We start from the raw sequence: 20,794 nt of genomic DNA on the forward strand, positions 1-20,794 counted from the left end.
AAAACTGCCCTTGTACTCTTGAGTGCCTGTGAACTCCATCCAGTAAAACCCCTTAGGAGTTGCTGAAGATTTGGCTCTCCCTATAGTCGCAGCCAGGCAACACACATTTCCTTTAGACCTTGCACACAGGAGTCCTTGAGCTTGTTTTTGGATTTTATTTTTTGGAATTGTTAAATGGAGGACAACTTCCTGAAACTATGTACAAGTCCATAAAAGGGTTTCTCTGCTTGGCCTCTCCAGCTCTCCAGCCTCTCCTTACATACCACCCCAAACCCCAGGTAGTTCTCCTCTATCCAGTTGTCCTGAGGAATCCCTGGTCAAGGGTATCTAGAGCCTGCAGCTTTAAAGCACAGTCCAAATGCCCTCTCCCCCCTACTCCAGTCCAGGGGGTGTAGCAGTACTCATTGCCCTTCTTCTACAAGCTGCAGGTTGGTAGCTGCCTTTAGGCCTTCTGCTGGGCTGGCTCCTTCCTTACCTCCACAGATGGTCCTTTCTCAGGGGGTCAGGGAGGTTCAGCTTCCCTGGGCCCTCTTCCCCGCCCCACACTCCAGCTCCTGCTCTCACATATTTCACCTGAACTCTAGCTCATTTAAAGGCTGTCCTGGCCCCATGCCAAGCTCCTTGCTTGGGGATTGGCCAGAAACCCTTAAGTGTGCAGACTAGCTCCTCCTCACCCCCGCCCACTGCTCCTAGAATCTTCTCCAAGATTTTAGAGCAGGGAGGTATCAGGGAACTGACCTGCAGAGCCTCTCAGCCCTGACCTAAAATAACCCTCTAACTCAGCCCAGGCTGCTAATCAGCCTTTCTAGCTGAAAAATCTAATCTAGCTCCCCCTAGAAACCTAGGAGGGTGCTACATTAATCTAAATTTTTCCTCATCCAAAAAAGTCAGTCATCCGAAAGAGGTCACCTATGTGCTTAATGTAATTGATTTTAGAGAACCATAGTTTAAGAGTTTGGTAAATTCTTGTCTTCAGAGGGTAGGGATGCAAATAATAGCTGCATTCAGTAGTTGATTTCAAAAATGTTTTTTTTATCTACTTCTAGAGAGGGTGGAGAGATGGAGAAGATAGAAAAAGAGAGGAAGGCGCCTCTAAGTGCACTATTGACAATTTATTAGTAAACCATAGATACATTTCACTTACAAGATAAATAGTTACAAAGACTCATCATGTGGTGTAATAAGATCCAGGTGAAACATCCAGACGTCCAGCAGCAAACTCTGTCTATAGGATCAGGAAGTAGTGCCCAGGATGTGCCTGTGCATCAAAATGAGTCTTGGAGATCAGAGTCGGATGTAGGAGGTGAAGGGGGGTGGTAATGCATTTCAGAGCATGCTCAGTAGGCTCCTTCTTCAGACCTGAGCCCCAATAGAACCCTGACATTTTTATAGTGTGAAGAGAATGGGAGAGTGGCAAGTAGTTCCTGAGTCCTAAGGACCTCAATGTTTTCCTGCATCGTACAGGAATTAATACAGATATAAAAACAGAAATAAAAACACAGGAGAGAATAGCTCTAATGCTTTTGGGTTAAAAAGCATACGAGTGTGTATATATACATATAATAACATATATCTAAAAAATGGCATATTCGATAGAAGGGAAATAGAAAATGACAATTAAATTAATTCTAAAAATAAATTAGAATAGTGGAGGTGAAAATAAATGTTAATAATAATGAATAAATTAATGACATAATGAAAAAGGTAGATTATTGTACCATAAATAAAAAATTAATAAAAATAAATATAAAAGCAAAATTAAAAACAAAGTTAGAAAAGCGCATTTTAATAAATGGGCTTGCTATAATAGTATGTACATTTTGTGTATCTCCTTATAATCCCTTTGTGATGTACTAAAAGGGATTGTAGTTAAATGAGAGAGGGATAAGGAAGGGATATACCTAAATTTGTTGGAGGAAAGAACTACTAGTGATAAAGTACAAACAGCTGTATAAGGATATTGTGTTGATATTTATAACCACCATTTGGAAGGAAGCGAATGTCTCTATAAAATGGAGCTTATTTCAAGCTCTTCATTTAGGCCACCAGGGGATAACACATCCAAGGTGTAGATCCAGAAAGTTTCCCTCTGACAGAGATGCAAAAAGCACTCTGCCAGAGGGAGGTCCTGTGGAACTCCTTCAATGATCCACACATTAAGACCGTTAGTGGATTTACCGTGGCAGTGAAGGAAATGTCTGGGTACGCCATGCTGATCTTTTCCATCCTCTATAAGGCGAAGGTGCTCGCCAAAACGTTTACAAAGGGTACGCGTGGTTCTACCCACATAGTTCAGACCACAAGGACAAATTAGACAATAGACCACGCATTCAGAAGAGCATGTGTAAAATTCCTTAATCTGATATGATATCCCTTTGACAGTGAACTCCTTTTATCCATGATGAATAAACTGGCATGTCTTATATAAGGGTTTTTTTTCACTGATACATACCAGCAATAGGGGAAAGGGTGAGAGGAACTGTGTTCTTTGTCTTAGTTTTAAGTTTGCTGGGTGCTGTTTTCCCTTTTAAGCTGGGAGCTTTCCTGTATGAAAACTTGGTTTGTTGTGGTAAAAGTGACTGGAAGTAAGGGTCTTGGTGCAAGATTGGCGAGTGTTTGCGTATAGTATATTCCATTTGCTTATGATGACTATGGAACTGAATGACAAATCTAATCTGTGATGGCATATTTTCAGTAGGATGTTCTGATGTTGTAGGGCCATTGGTATAAAGTGTGTGGGCTTCTTCTACAATATTCAAGGGGTAACCCTTCTTGATAAATTTATTTTTAAGTATTGTACCTTGTGAAATGTTGTCAGATTGCTGGGTGCAGTTATGGTGCAATCAACAAAGTTGGCTTTTAGGAATGTTTCTAAGTCAACGTGGGTGGTGACAACTCTTATAATGTAAAAAATAGTTTCCTGTTGTGGGTTTGGTGTAGTTCCTGGCATGGATCTGATTGTTGCTGTGATAATTATCAAGATCAAGAAAGGCTAGGTGGTCTTTGTCGACTACATGGGTAAATCCCAGACCCATATCAATATCAATGGTCAAACCATCAATATCAAACCATCAAAGGTCAGGTATTTACCCCTGTCAAGTCCTCTTGCTAATAATTCGCTGATTTACATTTTCATTTAAGGGGTTGCACATGCTCCTTCCAAATCTAGTATTGTTGGTGTTACTAAGACCCCAGTTTGAACCTATGCAGGACATTTCTTTGATGTTGTTATCAATAAAATAACATTTCTTGTGGCCATCACCTCCACCAGAAGGTTTTAGCTTTGTCTTGTGAGTAGCACTATTTGGTCTTACATAAAGACAAGGTTATCTTGAGATGAAGGTCCACCTTTTTGCCTAAGATGGTCTCCGCCTTTCACGTTAATGAGAATGTTGTGTCACATTCCCTGTATTCAGCCCTGATTCACCTCTGAATGTGGTGAGTGCTGTCAGGGACTGCATCTTGGACACTGCTTCTTTTAGGCAGATAGATTCCATGTTTTTTTCCAGAAAGTGCTTAGAGGCTCCCTAGCTTCCAGATCCACAATTGTGAAGTGAACTTGAGATTTGTGTGTTAAAGTGCCTCCTTTCCATGTTAAAACCCACTCTTCTAGAGCAGAAAAATTAGAACATCGTGAAAAGTTCATTTATTTCAGTAATGCAACTTAAAAGGTGAAACTAATATATGAGATAAACTCATTACATGCAAAGCAAGATAGTTCAAGTCGTGGTTTGTCATAATTGTGATGATTATGGCTTAAAGCTCATGAAAACCCCAAATCCACAATCTCAGAAAATTAGAATATTACATGCAATCAATAAAACAAGGATTGTACATAGAACAATATCGGATCTCTGAAAAGTATAAGCATGCATATGTACTCAGTACTTGGTTTGGGCCCCTTTTGCTGCAATTACTGCCTCAATGCAGCGTAGCATGGAAGCTATCAGCCTGTGGCACTGCTGAGGTGTTATGGAAGACCAGGATGCTTCAATAGTGGCCTTCAGCTCCTCTGCATTGTTCGGTCTCATGTCTCTCATCTATCTCTAGATAGATTCTCTATGGGGTTCAGGTCAGGTGAGTTTGCTGGCCAATCAAGCACAGTAATCCCACGGTCATTGAACCAGGTTTTGGTGCTTTTGGCAGTGTGGACAGGTGCCAAGTCCTGCTGGAAAATTAAGTCAGCATCACCATACATCTCGTCTGCGGAAGGAAGCATGAAGTGCTCCAAAATCTCCTGGTAGTAGGCTGCGTTGACCCTGGACTTAATGAAGCACAGTGGACCAACACCAGCAGATGACATGGCTCCCCAAATCAACACAGACTGTGGAAACGTCACACTGGACTTCAAGCATCTTGCAGTGTGTGCCTCTCCATTCTTCCTCCATACTCTGGGTCCTAGGTTTCCAAAGGAGATGCAAAAGTTGCTCTCATCAGAAAAGAGGACTTTGGACCACTGAGCAACAGATTAGGTCTGTTTTTCTTTAGCCCAGGTAAGACGCTTCTGATGTTGTTCGTTGTTCAGGAGTGGCTTTACAAGAGGAATATGACATTTGAAGCCCATGTCCAGGATCCGCCTGTGTGTGGCGGCTCTTGATGCACTTACTCCAGCCTCAGTCCACTCCTTGTGAAAGTCCCCAACACTTTCGAATGGCCTTTTCCTGACAATCTTCTCCAGGCTGCGGTCATTCCTGCTGCTTGTGCGCCTTTTTCTTCCACACTTTTCCCTTCCACATAACTTTCTATTAATGTGCTTTGATACAGAACTTTGGGAACATCCAACTTCTTTTGCGATTACCTGTTGAGGCTTTCCCTCCTTATGGAGGGTGTCAATGATGGTTTTCTGCACAACTGTCAGGTCAGCAGTGTTTCCCATGATTGTGATTCCTACTGAACCAGACTGAGAGACCATTTAAAGGCTCAGGAACCCTTTGCAGGTGTTATGGCTTAATTAGCTGATTAGAGTGGGACACTTTGAGCCTAGAATATTGCACCTTTTCACAATATTCTAATTTTCTGAGATTGTGGATTTGGGGTTTTCATGAGCTGTAAGCCATAATCATCACAATTATGACAAATCATGGCTTAAACTATCTTGCTGTGCATGTAATGAGTCTATCTCATATAGTAGTTTCACCTTTTAAGTTTCACCTTTTAAGTTGGATTACTGAAATAAATGAACTTTTGCACGATATTCTAATTTTTTGAGTTTCACCTGTATGTTGGCGACTGTGAAAATCCCATCTATCATGGTCCGAAAAGAAATGAAGAGATGTTATAAGATGCCCATAGGCTAATGTTTGTTTATAAATCACTGGCGATGTAAGGATCACTAATGCTTTCATTTTTTTTTTAACTTTGTAGAAAACAGAGTGCAAAGCTGTGATCCAAGTGGAAAAAGGCAGTACCCTGACTGAGGAAGGCTTTTACTTAAACATAGAATTTGAAGATACTTATATCCCGAGAATGTGGGTTGAGACCCACCCAGACCAAGACAGTGAGGTAAAACATTGTACTATGTCTTGCGTAGAATTCCAGCTCTGTGCAGATTCTGACTTTTTTCTCTAGGGTGAAAAACATGACATATTTCAGCTAGAATATCTTATCATTTTGTTGCAGTAACAGTAACACTCAGAAGGAAACTCAAAACCCTTATTTCTTAAACATTCATCTGGGGACACAGGAATAATAGAATTCAGGAGCACTGAGTTATACTGCTGCCTTTAAACAAAAAATGCTGGCCAACCAAGTATAACCCCTCCCACTCCCATGATGTACTTTTTTTGCTAGTGTCCTAAGAGGATGGATGTCTTTTCAATCCCATGTTTTCTAAACATTTTTGCTTGTATCAAGACTTCTCTTTATTCATTCAAGATTAAAACTTATAATCAGAAAACAAGAACCTGCGCAGATGTCCATCATAAAAAAAGAATGAGAGTTGAATAGTGCTGCGCTGCCAATCCTGTTCCTATTTGTAGTGTTGAAAAACCAACTTAAAAAAATCAAAACAACACATCAAAATTGTGTCAATATTAATGTACTACAAAACACCTTCCCCCTACTCAAGGTGACATATAAGAGTAGAATAGTGTTGAGCTACCAATCCTGCTTCTATTTGTAGAAAAACAAATTAACAATAAATCAAAACAACACATTAAATTTGTGTCAATAAATTGTGTACTACAATACACCTCCCCTCTACTCAACGTGATAAGAATGTCATAATGTGTAAATCACAACCTCTGTGCATCAAATATAAAGAAACCATATGTGTCTATAAAAATATTAAATCAATGTTCAATCATTTTAAACCAGTTCATTCCTTATTGACAGATGAGTAAAGATATTGATAAATTATTGATATACCGGTACATGACACCGTGTGATATCACTAATTCACGGTCACAGAACGGACCAGCAGCTGTTGATGGTCAGAGAGGCTTACCGTTCACTTACTCACCGTGAGCAGTTCATCTCTCTTCTACAGAATTAAGTGCTGTGTCATTAACAACTGTATCCCATAAGCACTTTACACTATCTCTTTCCACTTTTAGCATGAGATTTTGTTTTTTTGCACCATTGCTTTTATTGCAAGGGTTATGGGTATTATCTTGGTTTGCCTATCAGTGACACAGTCACCTCCACCCATATAACCTCCCCTACTTCTGCAGCTGTTTTTTTTAGTACCCAAGATTTATTTTGGGTGTGTTTCTGTTGCCCTGTAGGTAACTCCAGCTTCTGATCCAATAAAAACAAAATAGCCTGTTACTGAGTTTGAGCACTGAACTCTGCATTGGCGATTTTCTGACCTGTGTGTACTCTGTCAGTAGCCTCAGAGTTTTCTTCTATTCAGAGCAGTGGTACAGCCTCTGGTATAAGTGTCTGTAGTCTATCAAGGTACAGTATGTGTATTACAACCCTCACAAGCATATGCTGCTTGGGTTTATGAGTATGCATAACTTGCTTCACTTGAACTTAATACCATTTTTAAAGAAAACATGAGTAAGCAGGCAAAACACATTTCTTTTCTTTTTTATGAGATTTATATTCAACTGCAGGTCATAACGGAATGGCACAATCGTTAAACAAAACATGGCAACAAATAAACTAATAAAAGTTTGCATACCCTTAGTTCTTAATAGTGTATTTGGCTCCATTAGCATCAATGACAGTGTGCAGTCTTTTGTAATAGTTGTATATGAACCCCGAATTCTTGCAGGTAGTATAGCTGCCCATTCATCTTGGCAAAAGTCCTCAAGGTCATGCAAAGTTTTTGGTCGTCTTGCATGAATCGTATGTTTAAGATTTTCCCAGGGTGGTCCGATGATATTAAGGTCAGGGGACTGTGATGGCCACTCCAGAACCTTCACCTTTTTCTTCTGTAACCACTGGAGGGACAACTTAGCCTTGAGCTTAGAATCATTGTCATGCTGGAAACTCCAAGAACATCCCATGTGCAGCTTTCGTGCAGAAGAATGCAAATTGTCTGCCAGTATTTTCTGATAACATGCTGCATTAATTTTGCCATCTATTTTCACAAGATTCCCCATGGCTTTAGAGCTCACACACCTCCAAAACATCAGTGAGCCACCACTATGCTTCACAATGGGTATGGTATTCTATGTTGCTATAGGCTTTGTTGACCCATCTCTATACATAGCGCTTATGGTTGTGACCGTAAAGCTCTATTTTTGTTTTGGCACTCCAGGTTACAGTGTGCCAGACGATGTGAGGCGTTTCAAGGTGTTTTCAGGCATATTGTAACCTCATTTTTGTTCAAGTATCACACCTTGAAGCAACCACACTGTCTTTTTCCAGAGCAGCCTGTATTTCTCCTAAGGTTACCTGTGGGGTTTTTTTTGTATCCCAAATAATTCTTCTGGCAGTTGTAGCTGCAATGTTTCCTAATAAATGATTAAACAGTACTGACTGGCATATTCAAGGCTTTGGATATCTCTCTATATCCTGTTCCATCCTCATAAAGTTCCATTTCCTCGTTACACAGGCCTTTTGACAGATCTTTTCTGCTTCCCAAGGCTCAGTATCAGTAGCCTGCTCAGTGCATCCATGTGAGAGGTAACAAACTCATTGACTATCTATACATAGACACTAATTGCAAACTAAAGAGCCACAGATGTGGGAAATTAATCTTTTAATTGCCATTTTAACCTGTGTGTGTCACCTTGTGTGTCTGTACCAAGGCCAAACATTCCAGTTTTTTGGCATGATCAGTCATGTTTTACTAATGCCAAAATTTTACTATTTACACCAGGGTATGCAGACGTTTGAGCACATCTGTACAGTCACAGGACCTACCAATGCCCCTAAAAGCCAGGACCAGGGTGTCCCTGGCATGATGGCTCACTAATCCAAAATTGGAATTGGGCAAATCTTTTTTTTACACTATCCTGAAAGATCCTCATAACCAATGCCAGCCTGAAAGGCTGGAGAGGTGTCCAGGACCTCCTGTCAGTGCAGGAAACCTGGAAACCAGTAAAAGCTCATCTTCCAATTTTACATACTCAGGCTCCAAATGATTTCTTTATCACTTCACCGCTGGACTCCTTGACTACATGGTCATCTGATCCAGATTCAGTCGGATAATGCCACATCAGTACCACCTCTACTATTAGACAACAGGATGCCTGGATCCAGGAGAATTGTCTTTTCATGCAGAGGTGTTCTAGGACCTGTGTCTCAGTTGTGGGACACCAGATATGGACCCCCTAGCCTCCAGGTCAAACAAAAACCTAGACAAATTTGTGTTCAGATACAGGAATCTTTGCATCAGTACAACCTCATCCATGCCTTGCCTCCTCTGAAGCTCCTTCCTCGTCTGTTACACAGGATTGAGATGAAAGGCATTCTGGGGATTCTCATCACACTAAACTGGCCAATGCAGTTTTTTAGCTCATCAGATCAGGCAGACACCCTGTAGGCTTTTCCAGGTTGTGCACAGGGTCCAGTTTCTCATCTTATTTTGTGATCCCTGGCTTTAATGGCATGGCTTTTGATGCCCCTAAGAGATAGGGGTCTTCCTAATTCTGTGATTCAATGTCACGCACAATCTATTATTGTGCAAGGAAAGTATCCTTTGTCTGGTGCGAGACTAGAAAATTTCATCCCAGTAAATACTCTGTGGGATGGATTCTGACATTATTAAAATTTGAACAATGAATCGCCAAGATCGCGCTTCCCTCAAACCTTGACAAATATAAATATTAATATTAATGTAAATATAGAGCTGCTCGTTAATAAGCTCAAAAAGGCCTTAAAACATAAACAATATATACCGCGTTCCTTAAATACTGTAAATCAAAATAAGTGCAAATTATTGCCTCTATAAATCATGTGCAAAACAAATAACAATGTGAATGCTTCCATATAATTATAAACAAAAGTCTGTTTTTTTTTGTGAATCTTCATATTTGACTTCCATGTTCCCAGTGTGCAAAGATAAAAACACCTAAGAAATAAGTGCTCTTCCTCTCTTCCCAAGAAAAGAAACACACCCCACTCACCAGAGATATATGACCTCTTCTCTCAAAGGAGGTCATAAACACTTGAAGTACCACAAATAGATCTTCTCGTTTTAGCTGACTTGCATATATGGACTGCGCAAGATGTCCCCAAAAGTATTATGCAGCAAGAGACTCTGGATAAAAAACTTCCCTCATAGAGGGAAAGACATAGAGGACATCCTCATAGTGTAGTAAAGGTTATTTATTTTAAAAAATGCTATAAAATTGTGCTTACATCAGTTAAAATCAATCAGGCATATAAATCACCAAAAGGAACACCGGTTTATGTTCCACCTGCGTTCCACCAATCAGAAGTGAGTGGAGATTCCGCGATACATCACTTCTGGTTGGTGGGACGCAGGTGAAACGCAAACCGGCGTTCTCTTTGGTGATTTATATGCCTGATTGATTTTAATTGATGTAAGCTCAATTTTATAGTGTTTTTTTTTTTTTTTTTTATAACCTTTACTAAACTATGAGGAGGTCCTCTATATCTTTCACTCTATGAGGGAGATTTTTTTTATCCAGAGTCTCTTGCTGCATAATACTTTTGGGAACATCTGGCATGGTCCATATATGCAAGTCAGCTAAAACGAGAATATGAGATCTATTTGTGGTACTTCAAGCCTTTATGACCTTCTTTTAGAAGGTCCTCTGGTGAGTGCGATGTGTTACTTTTCGAGAGGAAGAGCACTTATTTCTTGAGTGTCTTTATCTTTGCTCACTGGGAACATGGAAGTCGGATATGAAGCTTCATTAAAAAGTGGACTTTTGTTTAAAACTATATGGAAACATTCACATTGTTATTTGTTTTGCACATGATTTATAGAGGCAATAATACTTATTTTGATTTACAGTATTCAAGGAGTGCAGTATATATTGTTTATATATTTTTAAAATTTGGCCTGGATCTACAGTTGTATTTGAGTACATTAAGGGGCAGCTCTCAGCTTGTGCAATCTTATTTCAAAGACTGCTTGCCTTTGATTCCCTAGAGAAGGACTTTTTACAACGTAGCTCACATAGTTCCTTCTGTACATCCTCCAGTGTCTCTGTGGGATCTCAACTTAGTTCTTTCGACCCTTCAAAAACAGCCTTTTGCACCTATCAGCGATATTCTCTTGTATATTATAACTCATAAAGTAGTTTTCTTCTTCGCCATCACCTTTGCTAGGAGAGGGTCCTGGTTTGCAGCCTTGTCTTGTAAAGAACCTTTCTTATCCTTCGCAAAGATAAGGTTGTCTTGAGGCCCAGAGCCTTCTTTCTTCCTAAAGCGGTCAGTCCTTTCCACTTTCCATCTTCCACCTTAATCAGGACTTTGTTTTGCCACCTCTGTCCTGCTGCAGTTCACTCTAAAGAGATATCCCTTCATTGCTTGGATATGGTTAGAACTGTTTATGTCTACATCTTATCTATGTCTTCCCTCAAACAGACTAACATTCTGTTCATTATTCCAGAAGGCCCCATAAGGTACAGCCTGCTTTGCAGTCCACCATTTTCCGGTAGTTTAGGTACCATCCTACTGATTAAGGATAAGGATCTATTTTTTCTAGTAAAAGTGAACTTTACAAGATAAATTCAGAAATCTTAAAATAGCAGATCTTTAAAGAGGATGTTCACCCTGGTTTGTCAAGTTCGTAGCTGCTGACTATTAAGAAACAGATACATACCAGCCCATGGAGTCCAGCACTATCTTCGTTTCAGGAGTCACCAGTCATTTCCTGACGACTCACATTCGGCTCCCTACAGTGCATGTGAGAGACACAGCCTGCTGTGAGACTGGTCCTCCAGCCTACTAGGATATATGACATTATCCCAGGAGGCTGTGAGTGGGGAGGGGATGAAGGGGAGGTGAACCAAAACAATGTCATCCCCACCTAGATGGGGTACCATCAAAATAATTGCACCAAATAAAAAAACAAACAAACTGCCATTTCAACGCTGGCTATGGGGAAAAATAGAGAGAAAAGAGGTAACTTTAATTTTTGGGTGAAAGTCTGCTATAAGATACAAGCATTCCTGGTGTCTTGTTTCACCTTTTATCCTTGGGCTGATGTTGCCCTCCCCTTAGTTGGATTGCTTTGGGGCCTCCTAATGTTCTGAATTATACTATTCCTTTTTCCCTTAATAAATTATTGTGTTTCTGTAGTTCATCAAGTGACATGGGTCTCATCCCACTGTGTTTATGTTCTTCTCCTAATATTGTTTTTCGAAAAAAAAAAGGAGCAGAAAAGAAATCCATTGTTCTAGGACACCAGCAAAAAACTGATACATCATGGAAGTGCTTATACTAGGCTGCCCAAGGACTTTTTCATTTGTCAGTGTCCAGACATTACTAAAGGCAGCAGTATAACCCAAGGTAACTGAATGCTACTGCTCCTGTGTCCCTCCAAGAAAAAAATTATGGTGAGCAAATGTAAACGAGATACCAAAGCTTCACTCACAGAATTCAATAGAAGATTATCCATTTTTGTTTAATGTAAGCTGTGCTGGTAATAAGCATGACATAGTATATTGTTGGGCATAGACACAACATTGTTTAAGATGTTGAGTGCTTGACTATGTCTCATCTGCCCTATCATGTCAGGAAAATAAGGTTAATGACAATCATCCAGGCTGCCTATAAATGATTGAGGTAGTAAATGACACACTGCCTGGACTCACTGTATGAATAATGCAACTGGGCCACAAACCACTTTGAAATGCCTGCTCTGATACAGTTATTGTGGATCACAATAGTGCTCCACCAAGCTTTAAGAGTTCTAAGGTCCTAACAGAATCCTCTTCTTAAAGCAAGCTCGTTCATTGTAGATGTCCCACATCTACTACTTAGACCAATGTGACTGCTTCTATTCCCACAGGGCAAACAGCAACTTCTTTTCACTGACTATTGAATTTATTTTGTTTTCGTTAGGCATGCATGCTAATATTTCAGCCTCAGTTTGACGTTTTCTTCGAGGAGCCAACATTGACCATCTGTCTCGATTGTTCCAATTCAATGGAATCTTCTTTTCAGAGTGCTAAGCAGGTTGCACTGCTTGCCCTCAACACACTCTGTGCCTCGTCTATCAACATTATAATTTTTGGATCAAGTAAGTAAAGTGAAAATTGGATATATAAAGTGAAATATACATTGTCACTGTAGGAAAGCCTCACAGACACCTTTCATTGGTTGTATGTGTATGTTACCATTTACATTGTTACATACAGTAGCTACATGTGGTAATATAGCTAAACGACTTCATTCCCAGCGCTTTTATAAAGCGGTCCTGGGATCAGGGGCTTTTTAAACACACTCCCAGATGAGGAGTGTGTATATGTTTGTTAAGTCAACTGTTGGCTTTCAGGTGGAAATGAAACTGCCCAGTCACTTCCACAACCAACACAACATGCAGTGGAAGAAGATGGATTTTATCAACAGTCCCTGCTCCAAGCCCTTGGACTTTTAGGAGACAAATAGGATATAGTACTCACATGACCACAACTACAAAGAAGGATAAAGGTATTTTGGAGGAATTTTTCTTACTTTTATGTGGCATGTTAACCACTTTCGGGCTGCCCGCCCGCCTGCAGTGTACTGTGGACGGGCCTCAGCTACAGGACCAGCGACATACCTGTACATCACTGGTGCTTGACCAACACAGGGGGGCGTGCAACCCTCCCCCTCCTCCCCCCACGCGCTGTGTCCGCTGTGTCCAGTGAGAATCCCGGTAATTGGGATCCGGTGATCATGTAATCACTGTACTATCGCAATGACAACAAAGCTTTTATGAATCAATCTGATTCATAAAAGGTTTGCTTCTGTTCCTGGAGAGCTGTGATTGGTCCACAGTTCTCACATGGCACATGGGGCCAATCACAGCACCTTGTACCATGTGACCAGCTGGAGCCAATTACAGATCACTGTATTTTGAACTGTCATGAAAGTAACACATTCTCTTCATTGCTCATGTAAAAAAAAATTTAAAAAAATCCCTTATCACCCCCCCCCCCAAGAGTAGTACAATGTTACTATGGCACACTACTATAATTTAAATTTTTTTGTTTTTTTGGGGGGTTTTTTACTACTTGCCTCTCGCCACGCCAACAATGTGCAGGTGAGCAGCGGCACTGAGGAAAGCGATGTAATCTTATGTCACTTTCTATTTCCAGGTGTGCCTGCACATGCGTGGGCCCCCCGCTGCCCCCTTTGTCATTAAAGAAGAGAAGAACGAACACAGCATTGAGTTAAAGCACTACATTACTGCCCCTAGTGGCATCAGAGAGTGTCAGGGTCAGTTAGCGCCCCTCCCAGCCAGGGTCAGTTAGCATTAGATAGGTCGCTGATCACCGCATTACTAGTCTAGTGTTTGTACAGATTAATATGTTGATCACAAACAGAACTATACTAGTGCCTCCTTTGTATAGTGTCCCCAAAATGCAGTGTTAGCAGGATCGTCCCCATTCGCTGCCAGCACTAGTGTTTAGCTCCTACACTATTTTTCATGGAAGATTTGTATGAATTGATTGTGGGCCAAAGCCATTTATATGCACATTCCCGCCAACCCAAATTCAACTCTTGCCAGACAATTCGTATGGAAACCTATCACAGCTTCCAAATTAAAAAAACTTTTTTGGGCCTAATCCTGAACATGGGTATTACCAAAAATAATTAATTTCAATCATATTGGTCCACAGACTTGATTCATCATATGCCTGTGTTCTCTGCTGTTACATATATGCCCAACAAGGACCAGCAACATACTGGTACATCCCTGGACTTTGAGTGGTTATACCGGGATGATGGCTGCAGCTACAGGCACCATCCTGGTATAATTTTTTTCAGCTGGTGACTACTGGCTTTCATGTAAAAGTAATCTTAGCAGTTATTTAGCTGCTGGATCATTTTTACAAGCAGCAGGAAGGGACATCCCCCCTCCCGCCACCTTCCATGGTGTTCTTGGGCTCTCCTGTTCCACAGGGGAATCTAAGAATGTAGCTGGCAGTTCTGCCAGCTGACCATATTGCTGATCGGAGACCAGAATGGCTCCAATCATCTCTTTGGTCTAAGAAACTGGAAGCTACAAGCATTTCATCATTTCTGTTTCACTGGATATTAACAGCGCCATTTTTTAATTGGGAAAGCATCTGATCACACCGATCTTGGTGTGATCAGATGCTTTAAGGGCAGGGGAGAGATCTAGAGTCTAATAGACCCCAGATTTCTCAGAAAAGGGTATCTCATTGCCTATTGCTATCACAGCGGATATTTAAATTCCCTGTGATAACAGTAAAAGTGATCAAAAACAAAAGAAAGAGACCCCCCTTCCCGTGCTCATGCACAAAGGTGAATGCAAGCGTCAGTCCCGTGTCGGTACATAAACAGAGATTGTACCATGCATGTAAAGTATCACTGCGAACGTCAGATCGAGGGCAGTAATTCTAGTACTAGAACTCCTTTGTACATATAAAATGGTGACCGGTAAATGCTTTTAAATCATTGCCTATCGATATTAAAAATATACGTAGTTTTTCGCCTGTTTTTTTCTCACAAATAGAGCTTTCTTTCGGTGGTATTTGATTACCTGTGCGCTTTTTATTTTTTGCGCTAAAAACAACAAAAGACTGAAAATTTTTAAGAAAAATATATTTTTTTACTTTAGTAAACTCAAATTTCATCATAAATTTAGGCCAAAATGTATTCTGCTACGTTTTTGGTTACAAAAATCCCAATAAGTACATATTGATTTCTTTGTGTGAAAGTTATAGCATCTATAAACTATGGTATAAATAATGGAATTTACACAGCTTTTACTTTCTGACTGCCCATCACATTTCTTGAGGTGCTAAAATACCAGTACAGTACAACACCCCCAAATTACCCTTTTTCGGAAAGTAGGCACCCTAAGCTATCTGCTGAGAGACATATTGAGTCCATGGAAGATTAATTTTTTTTCCACAAGTTTTTGGAAAATGATAAAAACATTTTTTTTTCACAAAGTTGTCATATAAATTATATATTTCTCACACAAGCATATACGTGGGTATACGTGGCATTACACCCCAAAATACATTCTGCTACTTCTACCGAGTATGGGGATATCACATGTGTGAGACTTTTTGGGAGCCTAGCCACATACAGGATCCTGAAATCCAATGACCATTTTTAAAGCCTGAAGGTGCGTAACTTCCTCATTTCACTTCCTCACTACGTATCACAGTTTTGGGGGTCCTGAAATGCCAGGATAGCTCAACACCCCCCCCCAAATGACCCCTTTTTGGAAAGTAGACACCCCAAGAAAATTAAAAAAGAGGCATGGTGAGTATTTTGCAGATCTCATTTTTTTCTCACAGGGTTTTGAAATATAAAAAAAGAAAAGAAAAAATATGTTTTTGTTTTCTTTCTTAATTTTCCAAAAACTTATGGCAACAAACGAGACCTGCAAAATACTCACAATGCTTCTTATCAAATTCCTTGAGGTGTCTACTTTCCAAAAAGGGGTCATTTGGGGGGGGTTTAGTGCTATCCTGGCATTTCAGGGCCTCTGAAACTGTGATAGGTAGTCATGAAGTGTAATGAGGAAATAAAGCCCTTTAAAAGCCTGAACGTGCTTATTGGATTTTGGGGTCCTGTAGTTGGCTAGACTGCCAAAAAGTCTCTCACATGTGGTACCCCTATACTCGGGAGAAGTAGCAGAATGGATTTTGGGGAGTAATCCCACATATACTCATGGCATGTGTGAGCCATGGGTATATGTGACAATTTTGTATTAAAAAAATAATAATTTTTTTGTCATTTTCCAAAAACTTGTGGTAAAAAATAAATTCTTCTATTAACTCAAAAGGCAAATAGTTTGGGGTGTCTACTTTGCAAAATGGGGTTGTTTTGGGGGGTGGGGCATTTTATGCCCAGCATTAAAAGTTTATACCACACATCATTCACTCTGCTAACCACCTGAAGATCAGGCCTTTTCTGACACTGTTTGTTCACATGAAAAAAAATCAGTATTTTTTGCTAGAAATTACTTTGAACCCCCAGATATTATATATTTTTTAAAGCAGACACCCTATGAATAAAATGGTGGGTGCTGCAATTTTTTATGTCACATAGTACTCACGGAGCGATTTTTTTCAAACGCAAATGTTTTGAAAAAAATACACTTTTTTACTTTTAATGCACAAAAACACAATATATTGGCCAATTGTTTTGGTACAATGTAAAAGATGATGGTATGCCAAGTAATTAGATGCCAAACATGACATGCTTTAAAACTGTGCATGCCCCGTGCAATAGCAACAAACTGCATACATTTACAAGCTACCATTTTAGATTTACAGAGGAGGTCTAGTGCTAGAATAACTGCCCTTGATCTGACGTTCGCGACAATACCTCACATGCATGGTGCAACCGCTGTTTACATACCGCCACAGGGTCAACACTTGCTTGCACATGTGGGGGGGGGGGGGCGAGGGTGCTTGTCTTTTTTTTCTTTTTTTTTTTAATGCAATCACAAGGACTGAAAATATCCCCTATAACATCAATGGGCAAATCTCGGGGCTATCAGACTCTAGATATCTCCTCTGCCCTTACATTATCTAATATCACCAAGATCGGTGTGATCAGATGCTTTCCCAATTTACAAATGGCGCTGTTTATATCCTGCGAAACTGAAGTGATGAAATGCTCGTAGCTTTTGATTTCTCAATCAGCTATATGGTCAGCTAGCAGAAACACCAGCTGCATTCTCGGGTTCCCCCAATTTCAGGGGACTGCCCGAGAAGGCTGTGGAAGGCAGTGGGGGAGGGGGGGCATAGTCTCCTGCTGTTTGTAAAAGCAATCCTGCAGCTAATTAGCCACTAGGATTGCTTTTACATGAAAGCCGATCGCTGGCTGAAAAAAACAATACCAGGATGATACCTGCAGCTGTAGGCATCATCCTGGTATAACCATGTAAAGTCCAGTGATGTACCAGTACATCACTGGTCCTTGTTGAGTATATATGCTATGTTCTTGGTCAGTTTTTTTTGTATGCAGCCTGTGGGCTGAATGAAAAAATGAGAAGAAATCTCTGCCAGAAAAAGTGTGTGCCCACCATTAGAATATACCAGGGGTAGGCAACCTGCGGCTCTCTATCTGTTGTGGAACTACATTTCCCATGAGGCATTGCAACATTACAAAACTGACAGTTACAGCTATGACTTGCAGATGCATGATGGAACTTGTAGTCCTGCAACAGCTGGAGAGTCGCAGGTTGTCTACCCCTAAAATATACCATCCTGCATCCTCCCACTTCTAATGGTGGGCACATATTAGGTTGCACGGTGCCACATGCACCAATTCCAAGATTGTATAAATGTCTAAATAGTGGCACGCTTGAATAAAAATTGTCCACGTATCAGTGGTACACCATATGGGAAAAGGATGACACCAAGTCCCAAGCTATCTTGCCACTACTCCCCATGTAGTCTGGGCATCCGAGGGCTCCACGTAATACTGAACCTTATATGTATAGCCTGTTGCCCTCTCACGGGTCTTATACATCTTGACACCATATCTGGCACGCTTGCTGGGGAAAAATTGTTTGAATGCAAGGCGGCCACAAAAATGAATGAGGGACTCATCAACGCAGATTTTTTGCTGGGGAGTATAGACATCTGCAAATTTTTGGTTAAAGTGATTTACGAGGGGCCGAATTTTGTGGGGCCAGTCAAATTCAGGGTCACCCCGAGGACAACAGAGTGTGTTGGTGTTGAAATTCATAAAACACATTATATTCTCATTTCTATGGCCATGGCAGCAGAGAACACGGGCATATGATGAATCAGGTATTTGGACCAATACAACCGCAATTCATTTTTTAGCAATGTCCATGTCGAGGGATAGGCCCTAAAAAATGTTAAATTCAGAAACCGTAATGGGTTTCCATGCAAATGGTCTGGCAAGGTTTGAATCTGAGTTGGCGGCGATAAATTGTGCATTAAAAAAAGTAGGGTTCCAACACTGAACCTTGGGGTACACCACTAACAACCCTAGTCCATTCAGAGTATGAGTCAATAATCACTACTCTCTAAATATGATCTTTTAGCCAGTTTTCTATCAATTTACATACTGATTTTTCCAAGCTTGTAGACTCTACCTTACACATTAGCCGTGTGTGGGGAACTGTGTCAAACGCTTTTGCAAAATCCAAGTATACCGCATCCACAGCCACCCCTCTGTCCAAGGTTTTGCTCACCTCTTAAAAAAAAATTTGATTTGTTTGACAACTTCTGTATTTTTTTCTAGCAAGAACTCATCTATGTGGTATTTTATTGAACTCTCCAGTATCTTCCCAACTATAGAAGTTAAACTAACAGGTCTATAATTACTTAGTAAAGATTTTGACCCATTTTTAAATATTGGCACCACATTGGCCTTATGCCAATCCAGTGGTACTTTGCCAGTCATTAAAGAGTCCCTAAAAATTCGAAACAATGGCTTTGAAATGACAGAGCTCAATTATTTAAGGACCCATGGATATATGCCATCCAGTAGGTGCTTTATTTATCTTTTTTCTGTCTAAATATTTCTAGATCATATCAATTTTGAGCCAGTGTCAATAACATGTCCACTATGGACAAGAGCGTCTCCATGCTCCTTTGTATACATGGAGCTGAAGAAGGTAATAAATTTGCCTTCTCTTTGTCCCCAGTCACCCACTCTAGATTAAAACACATTGGTGAAATTGCAGGGTAGATCCTGTGTTAAAGGGTAGGTACCCTCTACCATTGCGTCATCACTTTATACCCAGATTCCTGAAGTCTGCTGGCTAGAGAGGAACGGTGGGCATAGTACAGGATACAGTTTCAGGCTTTCAGGTGGAGTAGACAGGACAGTGTAAGCTTTAGAGAGAGCATGGCGTAGAGGGGATTGGTCTAGGCAATAACCCTCAATAGCAGTAGTCAGGCCTCTTGGGGATCCTCCTCTTGAGGAGGACATTAAATAATGTTGAATCTACATAGCCCTCCAATGGTCTAAAGGGGGTGATACTATATTCCTGATGTCCTGTATGGAGCTCCATTGTGTTCCCTGGGTGAAATGGTGAGCCCTAAATTGATTAGTCTGAAGAAAAGTTTTAAATCTTGGATCTGTCAGACCCGGTGGAAAGTCTAGTGCCCCGACAATGGAATAATGTTGTAAAAGCAGAGGAGGGAGTTCTTGACAGGCATCCAGCCTTATTTAGTATCAGGTGTGTAGCTTCAATCAAGGGGTGAGAGTTGACACACATCGGCAGCAGTACCTTTTGCCACAGAAAGGTCTGCAAAGGGTGGGCAAACTCAACATTGAACCTGGAAGACTGGAATGCCATTAAAATTCATGTGCACGTAAAGGCAGGCATCCCAGTACTTTTGGTAATATAGTGTATGTTGAGTAGGGATGAGCTGAATATATTAGGTTTGGTGAACATTACCAAATAATCTGAAACCCACTGAAATCAATGAGAAAAAAGGTTATCATTGAACATGGAAAGGTCATTTTGGAGTGACTCAAAGGGCAACATAAAAAATTGCTATTCCTTTAAATAGGGATAAAAAAAAATCTTTACTCAGGTGGACAAATAAGCACATCAGAAGCTGACACTATACCCTGATGCCAGGCATGAATATAAATATATAGTCAGTGCAGCTCTGGCAAATTTATATAAAAATAAATTTAAAAATAAAAGTGTAATCCTATAAGGGGCAAAAGAATGCCACTTATTTCACACCGTAAACATACATTTTGTGAAAAATATATCAACATACCAAAAAGGTAGTATGCCTGGATAAACTAATTGATTATTTCACAAATGAATCCCTTAAAATTCATAAGCAAACGATAAACCATGACCTTATGAACAAAGTGCAATGTGCAAAAAAACCCAAAACTTAATGAATATATTACAAAAGAAGAGTTATTCGTCTGTGGTAGTGGACAGTTTACTGGAAAAAAAATAAACTTCCTGGGTAACCAGAAGTGACACCTCTGACTCTCATGCAAGACTTGTCAAATATAATGTGACCCTCACAACTAGAGTGGTCATAAGCACTTTTCCAGGCAAATCCTCCCAAGGGAAAAAATAATCTCTCCGTTGTCTTCCATTACTCCAAGCTGCCCAGGGACATCCCAGCAACCAAGATTGGTGCTCCTCTGCAGCATAATGGGGTTTTCCTCACCCCTCAGGGTCAACTCCAAGCAATCTGTATTCTGATCAAATGCATACGACAGAAAAGCTTTTCATAGCGTAAAACCATTATATCGAAATATTTTATTG

The 20,794-nt window shown here is 40.4% G+C and overlaps 1 protein-coding gene across 8 annotated transcripts in view; it reads left to right on the forward strand.

The window, feature by feature from the left end:
• Positions 1–20,794, forward strand: part of PARP4 (poly(ADP-ribose) polymerase family member 4) — a 346,684-nt gene that overhangs the window by 84,571 nt on the left and 241,319 nt on the right. For all 8 annotated transcript variants that reach the window (XR_016309539.1, XM_089666213.1, XM_089666217.1 and 5 more), the window contains exons 21-22: positions 5,365–5,502; positions 12,436–12,613. Coding sequence is in view for 7 of the 8 variants with exons in the window: in XM_089666213.1 (XP_089522339.1) it covers positions 5,365–5,502; positions 12,436–12,613 (316 nt within the window). In the remaining variant the exon portion in view is untranslated. The remainder of the gene's footprint in view (positions 1–5,364; positions 5,503–12,435; positions 12,614–20,794) is intronic.

Source organism: Staurois parvus, unplaced genomic scaffold, assembly GCF_062004578.1.
Source record: "Staurois parvus isolate SC_StPar_1 unplaced genomic scaffold, SC_StPar_1.0 ptg000050l, whole genome shotgun sequence".
Classification (NCBI taxonomy): domain Eukaryota; kingdom Metazoa; phylum Chordata; class Amphibia; order Anura; family Ranidae; genus Staurois; species Staurois parvus.